General features: G+C 39.1%; 1 protein-coding gene across 1 annotated transcript in view; it reads right to left on the reverse strand.

Annotated features, from left to right (window-relative positions):
* Positions 1–23,756, reverse strand: part of USH2A (usherin) — a 798,346-nt gene that overhangs the window by 52,311 nt on the left and 722,279 nt on the right. The window contains exon 61 of the mRNA XM_023203737.1: positions 783–1,010. Within this exon, the coding sequence (XP_023059505.1) occupies positions 783–1,010 (228 nt within the window). The remainder of the gene's footprint in view (positions 1–782; positions 1,011–23,756) is intronic.

The raw sequence follows: 23,756 nt of genomic DNA on the forward strand, positions 1-23,756 counted from the left end.
GGGGCTCTGCCATCCCAGCCTGCAGAAGGTAGTTTATGAGGGCCTAAGAGATGGACCAGGGCCAGGAGAGACTAGAGGTAAAGGCAGTAGCATGAACTAACAGGTATGTCTGCCACCATCCTTGGGAAGGAACATCAGAGAGGTAGATGAGGGACAGCTTTTGTGTGGCTGAAGGTTCAAATCATCAAAATGCAGGCTCCTCATAAAAATACAGTCTCCCCTGCACTCACGGGCTGGCGGAGCTTGAGATATGTATATGACATTTATAACACTGTTTCTCATGGCTACATACAGAAGTTGGAAAGTTAGCAGACACCTATGGCTTGCTTGGTGAGCTCTGTTTGAAGCATAAATTAGGCAAGTCTTAAGCGAATAACTGGATAGGATAATTCAGGAGGCGGTAAGAACATAGTCATTTAGAGTTCAGTTCCGATGTGAGTTCCTGGCTTCAAATCCTAACTCAATTACTCACAGTGTAGGCTTGGGCCGTTATTTAGCCTACATATGCCTCATGAGGTTTAGTGGTACCCACCTAGTGGGTTGATGTGAGGATTAAATGAGATAATCCATGGAGAGCATTTAGCCCAGTGTTGGGTTCATAGGAAGCATCATACATCTGAGCTAGTTTTCTCTGATCTATGATTAAGTGCCTGGAGGAGCTATCAAGAGGAATTAAACAGGCTGCGAAGGGAGTTTTCCCACAGTGACCTGATGGCATGTCAGGGCTCATCTATTTATCTGGAGAACACCAAACATAATTTCTTACACAGGGTAGACATTACCTTAATCACACCATTGGTTCTCATAGGCTCTGACCACTGTAGTAGCAATGCCCGGCCATTCTCTTTCTGTTCTACTATAAAGTTTCTCAGTCCACTTGGGGAAGATTCTAAGGTTTGAATCAGAGTCCAGGGGCTTAAAATTTCTCCTGCATGGTTTGCAGCCACAACACCAACGAGATATGTTGTGAATGGTTCTAACCCGAACAGGTGGGCTTGATGGCTTGTTCCCTGTAAGAAAGTTAACAAGGTAAGTTGTTTTTTGTTTCTTGAAACTGACAATACTGCTGTAAAGTCATTCTCTGAACCTCATGGCCAAAGCACATAGGCAACAGCAGCACAAACACTATGGCAGAGTTTTGAATTATCATTAAGAAAATGATGTATTTTTTTCTTGTTCTTGTTGACACCTTGAATATATTACCCAATGTTGTATGATTTCAGACACTCAGAAAGAGGATCAGATAGGATCCTTGATTTTTCAGTGCTTGCAACCCAAAGCGTGTGATATATAAACATTAAAAAAAAAAAAAAGAAAAAACCATGATGCTTCAGATCAGTGCTGCATCCAGCTCAAAATGGAAATCAGTGGTACCAAGTTGCATGTCAGAGACTGGGATTATTGCCTGCCAGGTTAATATTAAGGGTTTGGAGAGCTAATCTGAATACCCCTAATTTCCAAATCCCCAACACTATCTGTTTGTACACAAGACTCTCCATCTTCCCAGTCTCCCTCTCTCATTCTCTTGGCATGTATGTATATCTTATGAATTCAATAAAACAAATAAACACAAGAAAACAATAACAAGCCAGTTCAACTATACGTGTACAAACACCCTTAGAGAAGTCTATTATTATTATAGATATAAAAATATTTTCATTTGTTAAAAGCACCATAAGTAAAACTATGAAACCTACCAAAGTAATTGTTAGCTAGGCTTAGATAATTTGGTCTTTGAACAAGGAGGAGGAGGAATATAAGGTGGAGTAGTGAAAGTTATTTCTGAAAGTAGTACTCAAGAACATCAGAAAAAATTATGTGTAAGGAAATCATCCTTAATTTGGGGAAATCCAAATATCATTTTGGATAAAATCTAAAACAAGACAACAAAATAAAACAGAATTGTTTTCCAAACAAAGTGGTTAGACAAAAACAAAACAATGTAGAAATAGGTTTTGGTGCTGTTTTCTGACGTTATTGGCTATACATTTTACCTGTGTTATTTCTTGTTATGTGTTAAACATAGGCAAAGAAAATACAATTTCCCTCACATATCAAAAACTTGTAAAGTCAATTTTCCTATTTCAGTAAGTCCCATTATGATATTACAGCTAACCTCTTGAAATCTTTTAATATTTAAACATTTGCTGAGCAACCAGACTCTGAAACAAATTTTACAGAAATACTAATTTCTTTTTTAAAATATTAAAAGTTAGATCATAAATATTTAAAAAGTTATTTCTCCACAACATTGGATTGGCCTTTTAGATAAATATAGCACAGAACTAGAGTGACCATAATGAATATTAAATCTGAAGATGCTACAAGTCCCGATTACAAACATTCTTTTCTGATAAATGATTCCTTTTCTGTGGAAATAAGGCAAACATAGACAAGATTAATAATGCAAAAAAGAATAATTCTTTGTTCAGAATATTCAGTAATAGATGCCAAAAAAGCATACGCTCCAAAGCAAATAGTAATCACCTCTAACAGATTATATATAAAAAAGGTGGGCTGCTGGGGGACATTTTTTCATAAGCTTTTGTCATAAGAAACATGAAAAGCATGTGGGCTATAAAGCAAAAACATATGTATATTGTCAATAGCTGCACCTGCTCAATTATAGTTTATTTTAGAGCTGAGAATTCCATTCAGCCCCTAGATGGCAATACTATCAAACACTTTTGGTAACATGAGTACTTAATGATTAACAACTGGCATTCAGTCATCCAACACACTCCAGGCAACCATTAAAAAAATAACAAAACTGATTTCTGATTTCATTACATAATCTTTTAATAAACATTTATGGCTCAGATCCTTGAAAATAGAAGTATGCAAAATGCCCTAGCTTCAAAACCTCCACCATCTATATAGAAATATGGCCTGTAGGTTGCAAGTTGAAGTTCATGCATGCCTGGCACGGAAAAAGTTTAGGGGTATACTCCTACAAAGGGTCATTACGACAGTTATTTTGCCTAACCTGGTCTATATGTACCTTATAAAAAAAGAGAGAAATAACCACATGTTGGGATGTAAAAAAGAATTTCTGTATCATGAAATTACACCAAGGACAAGTTCTCATATTACATTATTTATTTTTTATTTTATTTATCATTATTATTATTGTTATTATTTTGGCTCTTTTGCCTAGGCTGGAGTGTAGTGGCATGATCATGGCTCAGTGCAGCCTTGAACTCCTGTGTTCAAATGATTCTCCTGCCTCTGCCTCTGGAGTAGCTGTGACTACAGGCATGTACTACCATGTGGCTAATTAAAATAAATCTTCCCTTCCTTCCCTTCCTTCCCTTCTTCCCTTCCTCCCTTCTTTCCTTCTTCCTTCCTTCCTTCCTTCCTTCCTTCCTTCCTTCCTTCCTCCTTCCTTCCTTCCTTCCTTCCTTCCTTCTTTCCTTCCTTCCTTTTTCTCTCTTTCTTTCTCTCTCTTTCTTTCTCTTTCTTTCTTTCTTTCTTTCTTTCTTTCTTTCTTTCTTTCTTTCTTTCTTTCTCTCTCTCTCTCTCTTTCTTTCTTTCTCTCTCTCTCTCTCTCTTTCTCTCTCTCTCTCTGTCTCCCTCCCTCCCTCCCTATTTTCTTTTCTTTTCTTTTCATAGAGATTGGGTATTACTATGTTGCCCAGGTTGGTCTCCAACTCTCGAGCTCAAGTCAGCCTTTTGCCTTGGCTGCCCAAAAATGCTGGGATTACAGGTGTGAGCCATTGCATCTGGCTAATTCGTTATTCCTGAAGATATATATATATAGTACACACATATATATACACACACACATATATATACACACACACATAACAAATATAGACTACTTAAATAGATCTAAATAATAGACATAGTTTTTGTCAATGTTTAGTAAAAGCTATATTAAAAAATGAAGAAAATATAAAAGTGGCAAGACAATCCTTGCCAATTTATTCTTTGACATTTTAGGAAATAATTTATATTATTCTCTCCTGAATGAATTTCCAACATTGAAGTTCACAATTTAGAATCCTGCTGCAAAATTTGGATGCAGTTCACTTTGTGGATTGGGTTGGCTCTCATTTACGTACTCAGTTGGTTGTTATTGTTCTTAAATTCAGGATATTTGCTTGAGCACTGTGGATCTTAGATGTTTTGGGTTCAGTTCCTTCCTTTGGAGATGTAACATTCTGTCTCACTGACTAGGAAATGTCATCACTAAAGACGATTTTCCTCCCTTTCACTCCTTTGCTCCACCTTTCTTCTGTTCCTTCCTTTCTCTTTCCTCTTATTCACCGTTTCCATCTTCTCTCATTCCTTTTCCTCTATAGAGATTATCTTAATTCAATACTCTTACTTCTTACCCTTCATTGCCATTATTTTGCTCTTTTCTTCCTTTCACTCTTCCTAATGATTTATTTGAGCTACATTTTTTTGTTGTCCCTGATGTCTGGCCTGCCACCTTGCACTTGCTTCCGTTTTGTCTTTGTTCATTCTACGTCCATGTCCATATTGTACGTAATTCTACAAGCGTATCAGCTACTTTTGTTAGGCAGTAGATGAAGAAGATGACGCAACAATTTTACTAGGAATAATCCATTCTTTGCAATCTAATGTCTTCAATAGGATTCAGCCTCTTTTTTTCTTCTTTAACTTTATATGCATGAAGGTCAGAGTTTAGATACAAATCAGTGCCTCATTTTATGAGACATATAGACAAGACTCTCTGGAACACTCTGTCATTTGACGTTCTGCTGGCAATTTGAACTATATTTTAACCTCTCAACTCAGCTCCTGGGGACATATGAAACTGCTTGGAGTCTTCAGCCGTCTGACAATTTTACACCATCTCCTCTGATTATTTTTGACGACTGGAAGTGCCCCAAAGGTAGCCATGGGGTCAATAGGTTTATGTAGGTTGAAAATGATCAAAAATTACCATTGATCTGTAGCTGTCAATAAAAGACTATGAGGGGATATTCCCTGCACAAATGTTTAAACTGCATAAAGCTTCCCAACTTAGTCATCTTTGAGTCTATTGATCTGATGATCCAGCAATTTCCAGAGCTTTCCCTCTGGTCTTTGTGGTGCATTTTCACTAAGCTCCCTTACCGTAGCCCTTAGGAATCTTTTTACCCTGCTACCACTAATGAACTAAAACAATGATGTATAGGCACTGTTGTGTTCATCAACAGAGTATTATGTGTGCATATTATATTTTGGAAAGGGTTAATCTTCCCAGTCACCATCAACTTCATTCTAAGCCAGTGGGATTTCTTCTGCCTTTGTCTTTCATTTATGATTCTCTTTATCCTGGGCTCCTTATCCTGAAATGGATGAGTTTTGGCTTCTGCATCCCAACCAAGTCATGGGGTTCCCTTGTCTCCTTAGTTATCACGAATACCAAGAACCAGAGAATAAGTCACATCAAAAATTCGCCTTTTTGCACAAAGAGAACTTCAGAGGAATCTAGATTTAAGTATATTAACCTTTGTATTCTTAAGGTGAACTGCCCAGATCCTTTATCATAAATTGTATTTTACCTGTCTTAATGATAAGGAATGATTGTACCTGAGACCTAGAGTTTCTGATTTAGATTACAAATAAAATGTGAGAAGCAGTTCAAGCTCCCATTAACTGTTATCTAAAAGTCATGACTTTGGATAGAGTATATCCAGGCAATTGGATGGCTTTTATGTGTTGTAATGCTGACAAATCAACACACAATATTTTTCTAGATTTCTGAAAGCCAGATAATTTGAGGCGTGGATTCTGCAGGACTATTTTTCCTCTCCATTTATAAAGTTAACCTTTAAGTTCCCCCAAAGTTGATTAACATATTTATATCTAATACTATTTTGCAAAATTCAAATCAGTTTCTTTCTCTTTTTTTTTTTTTTTTTTTTTGAGATGAAATTTCACTCTTGTAGCCCAGGCTGGAATGCAAGGAATACAATGGCACAATTTCAGCTCACTGCAACCTCCGCCTCCTGGGTTCAAGCGATTCTCATGCTTCAGTCTCCCGAGTAGCTGGGATGACAGGTGCCTGCCACCATGTCCAGCTAATTTTTGTTTTAGCAGAGGTGGGGTTTCGCCATCTTAGCCAGATTGGTCTTGAACTTTGGATTTCAGTGATCCACCCACCATGGCCTCCCAAAGTCCTGGGGCCTCCCAAAGTCCATGGACTCCCAAAGTCCAGGCATGAGCCACAGCCTCTGGCCATCAAATCAGTCTTGATACAGAAATTACTGTTTTTTTTTTTTTTTTTTGGTTGTTTGTTTGTTTGTTTGTTTACCACGCATTAGGCAAATATCAAACTTGAATACTTATCCATGGTTCACTAGGCATGAGACTTCCAAGTCTGCAAAATATAAACATTGTCAGAATATTTTCATGAATTTCACCTGCACACTTCCTTTGCCAGTGCCATCTTCACCTAAATATATCGAAGGTTGTGAGACAAAAAAGGCATTTATTTTGACAGCATTCACATACATGCAGAGTTGCTCTGGAATCAAAGATCAACTCACAATACAAGAAAGGTAGAACAAAATACCCTTTAGGACCATGGCCTATCGTTTAGTGTTCAGGCCTATTGTTTTGGTGTGTATGTGTAAGGCGGCATCACCAAGTGGGATGACACAGCTGCCAAAATGCTCAGTGCAAACATTTAGCATTGTTTCTCAGCAGCTGGTTTACTTCTTTAAACATTTTTGAGCATCTTTTATGCAAAAGACTCTATAAAATTGCAATGGAAGATACAAGATGGGTAACACAGACTCTTGACTCTGAGAAACTTATAATCTAATAGAGCAAATCAATAATGTATATACATACACACAATTCAGTGTGGCAGTGCTATAATGAGTGCCAGAGAAATACTAAGGAGATACTTGTAATGCAGAAGAAAGGGGGTGAGGACTTGGGGAAGACTTAATTGAGATGTGGCATTTGATCCAGGCCAGGAAAGATGTAGAGTTTGAGTAGATGAAAATAGATGAAGAATTAGAAGAAGGAACAGAAGAAAGTTCTGGAGATACTTGGGTAGCAGTTCAACATAGCAGAAGTGTAACGGTTGCAGGGGAATAGTGGGGATTGTGGCTGGAAAGGGGATTGTGGTAAGACTGAAGAGGGCTGTGAATGTCACCCTAAAGTTTCTGAACTGCATTTGTTAGGAAACAATAAATAACGTTAGGCAAAACATTGAAGAACTAATTACGTGTGAAGAGCTCTACAATGCAATTTGAAGGAATAATGGAAGAACTTTTAAATTTCACCCTATCGTGGTATAGATCATGGTCAGTGACTAATGAAATAATAAATCTGCCAGAAATTAATTAATTAACTCACTTAATTATTATTCAGCCAATAAGTATAGATTGCCATTTGCACAAGGTAATAGGAAAGCATTTTCTTAGAAAAAAGATTTAAAATTTTCTTTGTGGAATGTTAGCTCTATTTCAAAATTTGTAATTATCCTTTAAACACAAGGATTTTTCTTTTGATTTCAATTGAGGCAGGGAGCATAACAAATGAACGGCATTAAAACCAATTTTCCTGTTTTCTGTCCTGACCCACTATCAGAACCATGTGTTCCTAAAGTGTGTTTTCTCCTGATACTGGGGACACGTTTGAGTGGAACCCTCTATACCCTTGTCCCAGCCCCTTGTACACGTCAAACAGTGATGAGGCAGCTGGAAATGTTAAAGATACTATTGACAACTGGGTAACAATGAGGCCAACTCAAATGTACTCATAAGTGTTAAAGCATTCCTAGCTCTGGGTTCTGGCTAATGCTGTCGCCTAATGGATTAGGCAGGGGCCAATTGTTATAACAATTGTAAATTTCAAACTTAAAATGTTCAGCTTGGAGGATTCATGTGTTAACACTGGGATCACTTTAATGCTTTTACTCCAATGACTCTCTACACTCAGAAAAGAAGAATGATATGTGAAAAGGGAGAAGGGTTTTTTTTCTCTCTCTCTCTCTTTAGAATACATCATTCATTTTGTAACAGAGGGGTCAATTCAAAAAGAAGACTCAATTCACAGGCATTTTCTTTATAGATAAATTGGCTGTATCAATTTAAACTATAAAGCAAAAACTAGAGTTATTGCAAAATGAACAATGATGCCTCAGTTACCATAAAAACATTGGGGAGAAAATGGTTTTAAAATGCTTCATTTTTCAAAGGAGAAGAGGAACAAAAATTAAATTTGTGATAATTAAATTTTAAAGTGGCAAATCAGTCACACTAAATATTAAAAAGCAGTACTTCTGATCTATCAAAATTAAAAATGTGCATACACTGTGACCCAGTAATTTCACTCTGATAAGCTATTCTATGGAAATAGTAGCAAAACTGTACTAAAACTCATATAAAATTTTTCATTTGGGCCATAGCTTTGTATTTATTTAAGTCTTGATTAAACACACATGTATTGAGAACTTCTTATACACTAGGCATGCTCCTAATCTCTGAGGATACAATAGAAAGCAAAGGAGGCAAGGTCATTACCTTCCTGAGTTTTACATTATAAAGGAGGACAAATGGGCAATACATAAACAGAAAGAGAGAGAGATATCAAGAGAGAGAGAGAGATTGGAAATTGTGGTAAATTATGAAGGGAATAGGTAGAGTGGTGCACTAATTAGTGTCTGGGATTAGGTGGTGGGGAAGAGTGAATGAAATTCTTGATTTAACAAGGGCGGGTAAGAAAGGTCCTCGAGGAAGTTACATTTAGGCAAGAGAGCAGGAAAACATCAGCTGTGTGAAGAATCAGGGGAGAAATTTTTGGGCAAGAGCAAGAGCAGAAGAGAGACTCTAAGATGGGAAAAGACTTGGTGTTTTTGTTGACAGAAAGGAGCTAGTGTGACCAAGCCGGGTGGGGGAGAGGAGAAAGGCCCGAGAGAAGGTCAAAGAGATGAACAGGAGCTAGATGGTATAAATCCTGGAGGCCAAGGTAAAGAGTTCAAGTCTGATTCCCATTTCAGTGGAAAACTATCGAAGGCCCATAAGCAACGGTGTGACACAATTTAGGTTTTAAATAAATCATTCTAACTGATGTGTGAAGAATATATGGAGGCCATTGCATTTGTCTACTTGGGCTGCTATAGCAAAGAACCATGGACTGAGTTACCTTAAACACAGAAGTTCGTTTTCTTGCAATTCTTGAGGTTAGAAGTCTAAGATCAAAGTGCCTTCATGGTTGGCTTCTGGTGAGGCCTCTCTTCTAGATTATAGACAGCTGTCTTCTGGATGTGTTCCCGTGTTATGTTTGTGTGCATGCAGAGAGATATCTCTGATGTTTGTTCTTCTTATAAGAACATTGATCCTATAGGATGAAGGCCCCACCTTTATGACCTCACTTAAGCTTAATTACTTTCCTAAAGGCCCTATCTCCAAATACAGTCACCCTGGGGGTTAGGGCTCCAATGTATGCATTTTGGGAGGAACATGATCCAGTTCAAGGGTCAAGAGAGGGAGGGGAGACATTCAAAGGCTTTTGCTGAAGGCCAGGAAGGGGTAATAGTAGCTTGGACTATGGTGGTAATGGTAGACATAGAATTAAGGTGATGGATTTGTATTTTGAAAGTAGAACCAATAGAATTATGATGGATTGAATGTAGAAGGCAAGGGAAAGAGAGGAATGAAGGACGACTCTTGGGTTTTTTTTCTTGAGAGAAAGGGTAGGTGATGGTACCATTTAATGAGATGTAGAAGTCTGAGCACTAACAGATTTGGAGAGGAAAGGAAAAACTTTGGCCTTGTTAAGTTCAAGATATCAATGAGACAGACCAATGAATCTAGAGTTTTGGGAAGAGACTGAATTAGGAATACACATTTGAGGGTCCTTGGACATGTCTCCCAAAATCCAGTCTTATATCCAATTGCCTTATTAACCTCTTCATTTGGATGTCTAATACATCTCAAACTTAACAAGTCTCCATATGATCTCTTGATTTTCCCTTTTTTGAAGTCTGTATTATGTCAAATTGGTTAAGGTGAAAATCCGTATCTCAGAATTCCTTCTGTGGGAGACATGCCCTAAGGCGACCCCTGCAATGAATCATGCCCTTGGGTGATTCTCCCTCCCACTGAGTGCAGTCAAGGTCTATGCCTTGTTGCTAACTAATAGAAAATGGCAAAGCTCTGGGATGTCACTGCCATAAATATGGCAGACACCATCTAAGCAGACTGAAAGTGAAATCCTCCAGCTGGTCTTTAAGAAGTAAGCTGCCATGTTATGAGAGGACCTGTGAAGGACCCCTGTGAAGGGGAACTGGGTGGTCTCTAGGACATGAGGGCCAACAGCCAACAGGAAGACAGGGCCTCCCTCTCATTCCCACACAAGGGAAATGAACTCTGCTAACAACTTGAATGTGCTTGGAAGTAAATGTTTCTCCATTCAGACCTCCAGATGAGAACACAGCCCAACAGACACCCTAACTGTAGCCTCATGAGACCTTGAACAAAAGGCCTGGACTCTTGACGAAGGGGAACTGTGAGATAATAAGTAGAAATTGTTTTTAAGCTACTAAGTTTGTAGTACTTTGTTATATATAGCAGTAAATAATATATCTTCTCTATCTGGTTCTAGATTAAAAATAAATTTATGTACAATTTGGAGAATGAAAGTAAATCAGTGGCCATTACTCTTCGAACTTGGTTTAAGTTAGATGTGAAGATGAATAGATGCAGAGGTGCAAGTGGGTTCCAGATTGCCCTCATTCTCCTCTGCTCCAATCTGACTCTTCTTTCCAGCTGCTGACTCTTTAACCAACAGTGGCCCAGGTCTACCACCTGACACTTGGTGCTGGCCCCACAGAGATGGTAGCTACACAGAGGAGTTGCTTTCCATAGACCTCTCCATAGGCATCTGTGGCAGCAACACTAAGGTGGCTAGTCATCCTTGGCTTCTTGAATGGGTAGGGTGGCAACTCCCTTACCCATCTTCTTACTCTCCTCCCCAAATCTTCACTTTCCCAGCTATTGCCACAACTGCATAAGGTCTAATTCCTAGATAAATCACTCATCTTTAGCTGGGTGTGGTGATGCAAAACTTCAGTCCCAGCTATTTGGAAGGCTAAGGTGGAAGAATTGCTTGAGCCCAGAAGCTTCAGTGTAGCCTGGGCAACATAAGAAGACCCTGTCTCTAATAAACAATAATAACAAACTTTCTATCTCAAAACCCATAATGTTCAGTCTCCCTGATTGAAAGCAAATTCTGATGTACCCAGCAAAGCTGCTTCCCCTGTATTCTTCTGAATATGTTAATATTCAATATTAACGTATTCTTTTGACAAGTTTGGCTGTTAAGGGGAACAGGAACAGGAGATGGAAGCTGGAGAGGCCCATGGAGTCACACGAAGTTGATGACAACTTCATTCTTCCAGTTGTTTAGGCCAGAAACTTTGGATTCATTTTCTCTTTTTTTCACATCTACTCTACACATTAGGAAATAGGACTGGATTTATTTAACTTCAGGATACATCCAGAATCCTACCAGTTCACACCACGTCTACTACTATCACTCTGATGCAAGCCATTCTTTCCCACTCTCAGCACTGCAATAGCCTCAGTTAGCCTTTTTTATTTTCTGTCACTGAGGCTGGAGTGCAGTGGTACAATCTTGGCTCACTGCAACCTCCACCTCCCAGGTTCAAGCTATTCTTCTGCCTCAGCATCCTGAGTAGCTGGGACTACAGGCATGCACCAACAGGCCAGGTTAATTTATGTATTTTTGATAGAGATGGGGTTTCATCATATTGGCCGGGCTGGTCTCAAACTCCTGACCTTGTGATCCACCCGCCTTGGACTCCCAAAGTGTTGGGATTACAGGTGTGAGCCACCGCGTCCAGCCAGTTAACCTATTTTAAACCTTAAATCCTCACTGTCCACACAGAAGAGTGCATTTTGGGCATAAGTCAGATCATGTCACTCCTCTGCTCAAAACCCTGTTCTAGTTCCTCAAGTTATTCATAATCAAAGCCTGTTGTTCTTTCTGCCCACCCTTCTACTTCCTTTCTGACATCATCTCCTATCATTTTCCCCTGGGAAAACTGCACTGCAGTCACACTAGTCTTGTTGAAATTTTTAAAACATACTAAACAAACTCGTGCCTTGAGACCTCAGTACTGGCTGTTTTCTCTGCCTGCAACCCACTTTATGCATAGGTTTGCACAAGTGACTTCAGCTCATCTTCTCAATGAGTCACTCTTATTTAAAACTGCCACTGACCCACTCTCTTCCCTGTCTCTTCCCAATTTTGATTCATTTTATCCTGATTTATTTTCTTATTTTCTAAAGCACTCATCACCTTCTAACATACCATATACCACATATTTTTATGATTATTGCTTATTGTCTGTCTCTCCTCACTAGAATATAAACTCCACAGAGTCAAAGACCTGCATCTATTTCATTCTTTCTAAACCCCAAATGCCTCTAATTGTGGCTGGACTAGAGTGAGTGTTCAAAAGTGTTTGTATTACCAGTGAATATGGACAGTATTTAAACTGAAGGGCTGGGGCAAAGAAGTGAATGTAGAGTGAAGTCTAAGAAGTAGATTTGAATGAGTCTAGGAATAGTCTAAGGAGAGAGTGTAGGTCAAGTAGAAGAGAGGGCTCAGGACCAAACTCAGTGGCAGATGCAGGATGAGGCTGACTGGGACAGCAGCAGAGAGGAAATCAGTAATAGAAGCTGAGACCAGAACAATAAAGGGAAGAAAACCAATACAGTGTGATCTCCTTGAAACTGAGAGAAGAGGGTATTTTTTTAAAGGACGTGTGGTAAGCAGTGTGAAATGATGCTGAAATGTTCAGGAAGCTGTGCACAGGAAGAGCTCTTGATTTGGTGGCAAGTGGTCTTGATATGAGCCTTTTAATGGAGTGATAAGGACAGAAACCTGGTTGGAGCGGGTGGAAGGGAGAACAGATGTGTAGAGGTAGAAACAGGGAATGTTAACGTATTCTTTTGAGAAGTTTGGCTGTAAAGGGGAACAGGAACAGGAGATGGTAGTTGGAGGGGCCCATGGAGTCACATTTTTAAAAACCAGGAGATACTAGGAGTGTATTTTTATATTGATGGCAATTTTTTCAATAATGAGGTAGAGATTTATGACTCAGGAGAGAAAGATATAATATATATATATATATTTAAAATTAGAACTTTCTTCTCACTTTGCGTGTGGAAACCAAGTTAACCAAAAATCTGTATGTAGGAAACTGATATGGGTGTGCTCAGGCCTCAGCCAATTAACTGTGAGTTAGCTACAGCATCCTTAGCAAAGCAGTATTTTATACCCACAGCAACAACCATTGCATGCTTAGCTCTTTGCATAGATAAATTTGCAACAACAATACTTCATAAAAAATGAAGTGATATGTAAACTACCAGGCTATATCTATGAGGAGCAGGGGAATTCTTTAAAAAGCATTTGTTAAGGTTTTAACTAAATTATTACTTTTGATAAACTGGATCTTCTAAGTGAAGGGTGCAGCAGCAATGAAAAGTTCCCCATCTCCTCCCCATGCCCCAGGTATTTAGTTCTCCTCCCTTGTGGTAACGAAAGCTATTCATTTACCATTTTCTTTTCATTTTTAAATTTTTTTGAGACAGAGTCTCACTCTGTTGGCCAGGCTGGAGTATTGTGGCATGATCTTGGCTCACTGCAACCTCTGTCTCCAATACTCAAACAATCCTCCCACCTCAGCATCCTGAGCCACCACAGGTGTGTGCCACTGTGCCCAGCTAATTTTTGTGTGTGTATATATATATATATACAAAATTTATATATATATATATATATTTATTTATTTTTATTTTTTTGGTAGAGACAAGGCCTCACTATGTTGCCCAGGTTGGTCTTGAATTCCTGAGCTGAAGCAATCCCCCTGCCTCAGCCTCCCAAATTGTTGGGATTACAGGCGTGAGCCACTGCATCCGACCAGTTTACCATTTTCTTGTCTATCCTTCCTAAGGTAGATTATTTGTGAGCAAAGTTTTTGCTCCTACTATGTCAGACTTGGTGTATTCCATTTCATCTTCACATGAAGCTAGGAGATTTGTATTATTATACACAAGGAAATTGAGGCTTAGATAAGTTATATGTTTTATCCAGAGTCATTCTACTGACAAGAGACAGGGTTATGATTTTTACTTCTGTGCTATATGGAGCTAAAATGTACTTGTCAAATGTATTAATGGTTCCAGTGTTTTGATTTCAAGACCCCTGTTTCTTAAAAACAACTGAAGATCCCAAAGAGCTTTTGTTTCTGATATTTATATCTATCAATAGTCACCATATTGAAAACCAAAGTAGAGAAGATTTTAAAGGAAAAGAATACTGAGACATGTATACGACTAGCCAGCAGAGTGACAACATCCTCACACATCATGGAGCTTCTGGAAAACTCCATTGCACCCTCATGAAGGGGATGAAGGTAAAAAAGACATGTAAGGTCTTGCTGTTAGTATGAACATAGTTTTTCCCTGGTAGAGTCCCTGAGAGAGTGTCTGGGACCCTAGGAGATTAATGGCCTACATGTTGAGTACTGCTTAAGTATACTATATCCCACTTTAATTGGCAGCTCCAAATAAAGATGAATCAGATTTGTTTGAACTTTTATTCAGTAAAGAAAGGACTGCTATGCTTGTAACTATTGATAAACACAGACAAAATACTTGAGAATATTAACTATAAAATATTCTCATATAAATAAGGCCTATTAGAAAGACACTTAGGGTTAAACAGTCTAAAAATTGTCACTGGTACTCTACTCCAACCGCTTGATTTTGTTATTGAGTCTAAAGTCCACAGGGCCCAAATGACCTGTACAAGATAAAACAATCCATCAATACCAGAATTGCAAATGAATTACAAATTCCCAACTCATGTCTACACACTCTTTTTAATTTAAATTAAAATTATTTGTTTAAAACAAGGCATTCAACATTTCTGACCAGGTGCAGCGGCTCACACCTGTAATCCCAGCACTTTGGCAGGCCAAGGCGGGCAGATCACGAGGTCAGGAGATAGACACCATCCTGGCTACAGTGAAACCCTGTCTCTACAAAAAATTAGCCGGGCGTGGTGGCGGGCGTCTGTAATCCCAGCTACTCAGGAGGCTGAGGCAGGAGAATGGTGTGAACCTGGGAAGCTGAGCTTGCAGTGAGCCGAGATCGCGGCACTGCACTCCAGCCTGGGCGACAGAGCGAGACTCCGTCTCAAAACAAACAAACAAACAAACAAAAAACCCACAAGGCATTCACAATTTCTTTGTCATAAGCATGGCTACTCAAGAGAGAAAAATGGGTTTGAATTTAATCACAGGTCCACCTTTATTACTTGATAGATCTTATACTCTATTATATCTGTCTGTTCACTTGTTTGTCCCCTTACCACTTCCTTAATAACATCACATTGAGAGTTAGGATTTCATTGTATGGATTTGGAAAGCGAGTAGGCAACTGCATTCAGTGCAGAGCAATGACCATATAGGATTTAGCCCTTAGAGAAGTTGATTTACATTTAATCATCTCAATAGACAAAATTCAACACTCATATAGCAAAATCATACTTAATGATAAAACTTTAGCAGTCTTCTTGTTAATACAACAAGACAGATGCATTCTATTTATTATTGTACTGGTAATCCTAGGCAATGTGAGATAAGGAAATAAAAAGAGTTATGCGGCAGAGATAATTATAATTTACCAAATATTCACTTATTTTATTTTTTTCACAGTCGCTAGTTTCCCTAACCCTAAATAGAGAGGTTATGAGACATTCTTATCAATAGGATGAGGGAAGAAGGAATGTCAGCTATTTTCAGGCCTAGACCTTAAAAGCTTCTTGCAGAACTCCACAGCATGCTCTTCCCCTATCATGATCTGACACTGATACAAGGTGGAGAAAGGCAGCCAAATCCACCTTTGGGTTTCCCACTTTTATTGCATTAGGCAGTGAGATTTGGAATTTTATTTGTTACCAGAGCCTAGCCTAGCCTAGCCTAGCCTAACCTAGCCTAGCCTAGCCTAGCCTAGCCTAGCCTAGCCTAGCCTAGCCTAGCCTATCCTATCCCATCCTATCCTAACACAAGGTACCTGGGTTTTGAAGCATGAGATTTATGGTTATTAACTACCTAAAATGTCCACAGAATCTAAAAATAAACCATTGTAGAGTTCAGCAATTTTAGGATCATACAAAAATCAATTGTATTTCCCAATAAAAAATATAACAACCAGATTCTAAAATTTACAACCTACAGTTAAAGTAAAGGTGGGAATTGGCAGTAATCAATATTCTAGTCAAGGAAATTTAGTTACAGGGAAGAGAAACTCATTTTGACTAGTTTTATAAGGAAGAGAAAAGGAAAGCATAGAACCCAAGTTTGTACAGAAGATACAGCTGACCTCTGAGCAATGCAAGGGTTAGAGGAACCAATGCCCTACACAGTCAAACATCTACATCTCACATGACTTTCTTTTTTTTTTTTTAGACAGAGTCTCACTCTATTGCCCAGGCTGGAGTGCAGTGGAATGATCTCAGCCACTGCAACCTCTGCTTCCTGGGTTCAAGGAATTCTCCTGCCTCAGCCTCCTAGTAGCTGGAATTACAGGCATGTGCCATCAAGCCCAGCTAATTTTTGTATTGTTTTTAGAGACAGGGTTTCACCATGTTGGCCAAGCTGGTCTTGAACTTCTGACCACAGGTGATCCACCTGTCTCAGTCTCCCAAAGTGCTGGGATTACAGACATGACCCACTGTGCCTGGCCTACACATAACTTTTGACTCCCCTAGAACTTAACTACTAACAGGATACTAATAATAGTAGCCTTACCAACAACATAAGCTGTCGACAAACACATATTTTGTTTGTTATATGCATTATATACTGCATTCTTACAATAAAGCAAGCTAGAGAAAAAGTTATTAAGAAAATCGTAAGGAAGAGAAAGTCATAAAGATCTTCATCCTTGCCATTTTCTTGTTGAATAGGCCAAGGAGGAGAAGGAAGAGGAGGAATTGGTCTTGCTGTCTCAGGAGTGGCAGAGGCAGAAGAAAAGCTATAGGTAAGTGGACCTGTTCAAACCTGTGTTGTTCAAGGGTCAACTTTACAGCTTTGGGTTTTGAACCTGGAAAACTGTCAGAACTTAGAGTTTCTCTGTCACTCAGGGGCTGTATGGCACTTCTCTCTCTTTTCCCTTTCTCTTTTCTTTCTTTCCCTTGTGCCCAGCAGGCTACCAATTCTCAGTCTGAACAACCTTACAGCCTTATTAGTCATAACCATCCAACTACTGTGTCTCTGTGTCTTCAGAAAGACAGTATCTGGTTGGTTGTTGGCTATGCAATGGGTTTTCCGGCCTTGGGTCAGCTGTTGCTGAGGAGTTAGCTGATACAGACTTGTGTCCCTGCTCTCCTTTTTCAGCTTAAATTACAAATGGAGGCATGGTGGCTCACGCCTCTAATTCCAGCACTGTGGGAGGCCAAGGTGGGAGGATCACTTGAGCCCAGGTCAAGGTTACAGTGAGCTATGATGGAGTCACTGCACTCCAGCCTAGGTGACATAGTGAGACCTGTCTCTAAACAAATAAAATAAAATAAAAGGTAGCAGATCTCAGTGAGAGGATGCTGTAGTCATATTAAAACACTTCCATTACACTTTCTGTTTTTTTGTTTTGTTTTGTTTTGTTTTTTGAGACAGGGTCTTACTTTGACACTCAGGCTGTGGTGCAGTGGTGTGATCTCTGTTCACTGCAGCCTTGACCTCCTGGTCTCAAGTGATTCTCCCACCTCAGTTCCACAAGTAGCTGGGACTACAGGCATGTGCCACCAGGCCCAACTAATTTTTCTTCTGTATTTTTTTGTAGAGACAGAGTTTTACCATGTTGCCCAGGTTGGTCTTGAACACCTAAGCCCAAGTAATCTGTCTGCCTCAGCCTCCCACAGTGCTAGGATTACAGGCATGAGCCACCTCGCCTGGCCTGCCCCAATTTTTGATATTAGACGATAACATGACCAAAGATTACTCTCTATGGTTGTCGCTGGAAAGACTCCTCCTCTTGGCAAAGGCTGGTTAAGGATCTGAGTACCACCCTGTCACTTGGTTTTGAGATATTCCTAAAGCTTTACTTCAAAAGAAGCCTGCAAAATCAGGTAATTTATTGTTGTGTTTGTCAGTTAACGTTCCAATCTTTTGGGCTTCTGTGTTTTCTGTAATCCTACTTCTGTTTTTATTTTTATTTTTTTTTGAGATGCAGTTTCGCTCTTGTTGCCCTGGCTGAAGTGCAATGGCATGATCTCGGCTCACCGCAATCTCCGCTTCCTGGGTTCAAGCGATTCTCCTGCCTCAGTCTTCCAAGCATCTGGGATTACAGGCATGCGCCACCACGCCCAGCTAATTTTGTATTTTTAAGTTCTGGGATACATGTGCAGAACATGCAGGTTTCTTACATAGGTATACATGTGCCATGCTAGTTTGCTGCACCCATCAACCCGTCATCTACATTAGGTATTTCTCCTAATGTTATCCCTCCTCAACCCCTGACAGGCTCCGGTGTGTGATGTTCCCCTCCCTGTGCCCATATGTTCTCATTGTTCAACTCCCACTTATGAGTGAGAACATGTGGTGTTTGGTTTTCTGCCCCTGTGTTAGTTTGCTGAGAATGATGGTTTCCAGCTTCATCCATGTCCCAGCAAAGGACATGAACTCATTCTTTTTTTAGGGCTGCATAGTATTCCGTGTTGTATATGTACCACATTTTCTTTATCCAGTCTATCATTGAGGGGCATTTGGGTTGGTTCCAAGTCTTTGCCATTGTGAATAGTGACACAATAAACTTGTGTGCATGTGTCCTTATACTAGAATGATTTATAATCCTTTGGGTATATATCTAGTAATGGGATTGCTGGGTCAAATGGTATTTCTGGGTCTAGATCCTTGAGGAATTGACACACTGTCTTCCACAATGGTTAAACTAATTTATACTCCCACCAACAGTGTAAAAGTGTTCCTATTTCTCCACATCCTCTCCAGCATCTGTTGTTTCCTGACTTTTTAATGATCGCCATTCCAACTGGTGTGAGATGGTATCTCATTGTGATTTTGATTTGCATTTCTCTAATGACCAGTGATGATGAGCTTTTTTACATATGTTTGTTGACCGCATAAATGTCTTCTTTTGAAAAGTGTCTGTTCATATCCTTTGCCTGCTTTTTGATGAGGTTGTTTGTTTTTTTCTTGTAAATTTGTTTAAGTTCCTTATAGATTCTGGATATTAGCCCTTTGGCAGATAGATAAATTACAAAAATTTTCTCCCATTCTGTAGGTTGCCTGTTCACTCTGATGATAGTTTCTTTTGCTGTGCAGAAGCTCTTTAGTTTAATTAGATCCCATTTGTCAATTTTAGCTCTTGTTGCCATTGCTTTTGGTGTTTTAGTCATGAAGTCTTTGCCCATGTCTATGTCCTGAATGGTACTGCCTAGGTTTTCTTCTAGGGTTTTTATGGTTTTAGGTCTTACGTTTAAATCTTTAATCCATCTTGAGTTAATTTTTGTATAAGATCTAAGAAAGGGGTCCAGTTTCAGTTTTCTGCATATGGGTAGCCAGTTTTCCCAATACCATTTATTAAATAGGGAATCCTTTCCCTATTGCTTATTTTTGTCAGATTTGTCAAAGATCAGATGGTTGTAGATGTGTGTTGTTATTTCTGAGGGCTCTGTTCTGTTCCATTGGTCTATATATCTGTTTTGGTACCAGTACCATGCTGTTTTGGTTATTGTAGCCGTGTAGTAGAGTTTGAAGTTAGGTAGCATGATGCCTCCAGCTTTGTTCTTTTTGCTTAGGATTGTCTTGGCTATACAGGCTCTTTTTTGGTTCCATATGAAATTTAAAGTAGTTTTTACTAATTCTGTGAAGTCAATGATAGCTTGATGGGGTAGCATTGACTCTATAAATTACTTTGGGTAGTATGGCAATTTTCAGGATATTGATTCTTCCTATTCATGAGCATGGAATATTTTTCCATTTGTTTGTGTCCTCTATTACTCCCTTGAACAGTGGTTTGTAGTTCTCCTTGGGGAGGCCCTTTACAACCCTTGTAGGTTGTATTCCTAGGTATTTTATTTTCTTTGTAGCAATTGTGAATGGAAGTTCACTCATGATTTGGCTCTCTGCTTGTCTATTATTGATGTATAGGAATGCTTGTGATTTTTGCACACTGATTTTGTATCCTGAGAATTTGCTTATTGGCTTAAGGAGTTTTTGGGCTGAGATGATGGAGTTTTCTAAATATACAATCATGTCATCTGCAAACAGAGATAATTTGACTTTCTCTCTTCCTATTTGAATACCCTTTATTTCTTTCTCTTGCCTGATTGCCCTGGCCAGAACTTCCAATGCCATGTTGAATAGGAATGGTGAGAGAGGGCATCCTTGTCTTGTGCTGGTTTTCCAAGGGAATGCTTCCAGCTTTGCCCATTCAATATGATACTGGATGTGGGTTTGTCATAAATAGCTCTTATTATTTTGAGATACATTCCATCAACACCTAGTTTATTGAGTGGTTTCATCATGAAGGGGTGCTGAATTTTATTGAAGGCTTTTTCTGCATCTATTGAGATAAAAATGTGGTTTTTGTCATTGTTTCTGTTTTTGTGATAGATTATGTTTACTGATTTAGGTATATTGAAACAGCCTTGCATCCCAGGGATGAAGCTTACCTGATAGTGGCGGATAAGCTTTTTAATGTGCTACTGGATTTGGTTTGCCATTATCTTATTGAGAATATCTGTATTGATGTTCATCATGGATATTGCCCTGAACTTTTCTTTTTTTGTTGTGTCTCTGCCAGGTTTTGGTGTCAGGATGATGCTGGCCTCATAAAATGAATTAGGGAGGAATTCTTCTTTTTCTATTCTTTGGAACAGTTTTAGAAGAAATGGTACCAGCTCCTCTTTGTACCTCTGGTAGCATTCAGCTGTGAATCCATCTGGTCCTGGGCTTTTTTTGATTGTTAGTCTATTAATTACTGCCTCAATTTCAGAACTTGTTATTGGTCTATTCAGAGATTCAGCTTCTTCCTGGTTTAGTCTTGGGAGGGTGTATGTGTCCAGTAATTTATCCATTTCTTCTAGATTTTCTAGTTTATGTAAAGGTGTTCATACTATTCTCTGATGGTAGTTTGTATTTCTGTGGGATCAGTGGTGGTATCCCCTTTATCATTTTTCATTGTGTCTATTTGATTCTTTTCTCTTTTCTTCTTTATTTGTCTGGCTAGTGGTATATTTATTTTGTTAATCTTTTCAAAAATCCAGCTCCTGGATTTACTGATTTTTTTGAAGGGTTTTTCATGTCTCTGTCTCCTTCAGTTCTGCTCTGATCTTAGTTATTTCTTGTCTTCTGCTAGCTTTTGAACTTGTTTGCTCTTGCTTCTCTAGTCTTTTAATTGTGATGTTAGGGTGTTGGTTTTAGATCTTTTCTGTTTTCTCATGTGGGCATTTATTGCTATAAATTTCCCTCTAAACACTGCTTTAGCTGTGTCTCAGAGATTTTGGTATGTTGTCTATTTGTTCTCATTGGTTTCAATGAACGTATTTATTTTTGCTTTAATTTCATTCTACACCCAGTAGTCATTCAGGAGCAGGTTTTTCAGTTTCCATGTAGTTATGTGGTTTTGAGTGAGTTTCTTAATCCTGAGCTTGATTGCACTGTGTTCTGAGAGACTGTTATGATATCCATTCTTTTGCATTTGCTGAGGAGTATTTTACCTCCAATTATCTGGTCAGTTTTAGAATAAGTGTGATGTGGTGCTGAGAAGAATGTATATTCTGTTGATTTGGAGTGGAGAATTCTGTAGACATCTATTAGGTCTGCTTGGTCCAGAGCTGAGTTCAAGTCCTGAATATCCTTGTTAATTTTCTGTCTCGTTGATCTTTCTAATATTAAAGTCTCCCACTATTATTCTGTGGGAGTTTAAGTCTCTTCATAGGTCTCTAAGAACTTGCTTTATGAATCTGGGTGCTCCAGTATTGGGTGCATATAGATTTAGGATAGTTAGCTCTTCTTGCTCCATTGATCCCTTTATCATTATGTAATTCCCTTCTACGTGTTTTTTGATCTTTGTGGGTTTAAAGTCTGTTTTATCAAAGACTAGGATTGCAACCCCTGCTTTTTTTGCTTCCCATTTGCTTGGTAAATATTCCTCCATCCTTTTATTTTGAGCCTATCTGTGTCTTTGCATGTGAGGCTGGTCTCCTGAATACAGCACACTGATGCATCTCGTCTCTTTATCCAATTTGCCAGTCTGTGTCTTTTATTGGGGCATTTAGACCATTTACATTTAAGGTTAATATTGTTATGTGTGAATTTGATTCTGTCATTATGATGCTAGCTGGTTATTTTACCCATTAGTTGATACAGTTTCTTCATGGTGTTGATGGTCTTTACATTTTGGTATGCTTCTGCAGTGACTGGTACCAGTTTTTCCTTTCCATACTTAGTGCTTCCTTCAGGAGCTCTTGTAAGGCAGGCCTGGTGGTGACAAAATCCCTCAGTATTTGCTTATCTGTAAAATATTTTATTTCTCCTTCACTTATGAAACTTAGTTTGGCTGGATATGAAATTCTGGGTTGAAAATTCTTTGCTTTAAGAATGTTGAATATTGGCCCCCACTCTCTTATGATTTGTAAGGTTTCTGCTGTCATATTCACTGTTAGTCTGATGGGTTTCCCTTTGTCTCTGCCTGCCCTTAACACTTTTTCCTTCGTTTCAACTTTGGTGAATCTGATGATTATGTGTCTTGGGGTTGCTTTTTTCAAGGAGTATCTTTGTGGTGTTTTCTGTATTTCCTGAATTTGAATGTTGGCCTGTCTTGCTAGATTGAGGAAGTTCTCCTGGATAATATCCTGAAGAGTGTTTTCCAACTCGGTTCCATTCTCCCTGTCATTTTCAGGTACACCAGTTAAGTGCAGGTTTGATCTTTTCACATAGCCCCGTATTTCTTGGGACCTTTGTTCATTCATTTTGATTCCTTTTTCTCTAATCTTGTCTTCTCACACTATTTCATTAAGTTGATCTTCAATCTCTGATATCCTTTCTTCTGCTTGATTGATTTGGCTATTGATACTTGTGTATGCTTGATGAAGTTCTCGTGCTGTGGTTTTCAGTTCCATCATCATTTATGTTCTTCTCTAAACTGGTTATTCTAGTTAGCAGTTCCTATAACCTTTTATCAAGGTTCTTAGCTTCTTTGCATTAGGTTAGAACATGTTCCTTTTGCTTGGAGGGGTTTGTTATTACCCACCTTCTGAAGGCTACTTCTGTCAATTTGTCAAACTCATTCTTTGTCCAGTTTTGTTCCCTTGTGGGCGAGGAGTTGTGAGCCTTTGGAGCAGAAGCATTCTGGCTTTTGGAATTTCAGCCTTTTTTGCGCTGGTTTACCCTCATCTTCATGGATTTCTCTACCTTTGGTCTTTGATGCTGGTGACCTTCAGATGGAGTTGTTTCATGGTCTTCCTTTGTGTTGATGTTGATGCTATTGCTTTCTGTTTGTTAGTTTTCCTTTTAACAATCAAGGCCCTTTTCTGCAGGTCTGCTGGAGCTTGCTGGAGGTCCATTCCAGACCCTGTTTGCTTGGGTATCACCAGTGAAGGTTGCAGAACAGCAAAGATTTCTTCCTCCTCCTTCCTCTGGAAGCTTTGTCCCAGAGGGGCATCTGCCAGGTGACAGGCAGAGCTCTCCTGTATGAGGTGTCTGTGAACTCCTGCTGGGATGTATC

This window comes from Piliocolobus tephrosceles, chromosome 1, assembly GCF_002776525.5.
Source record: "Piliocolobus tephrosceles isolate RC106 chromosome 1, ASM277652v3, whole genome shotgun sequence".
In the NCBI taxonomy this organism is placed as follows: domain Eukaryota; kingdom Metazoa; phylum Chordata; class Mammalia; order Primates; family Cercopithecidae; genus Piliocolobus; species Piliocolobus tephrosceles.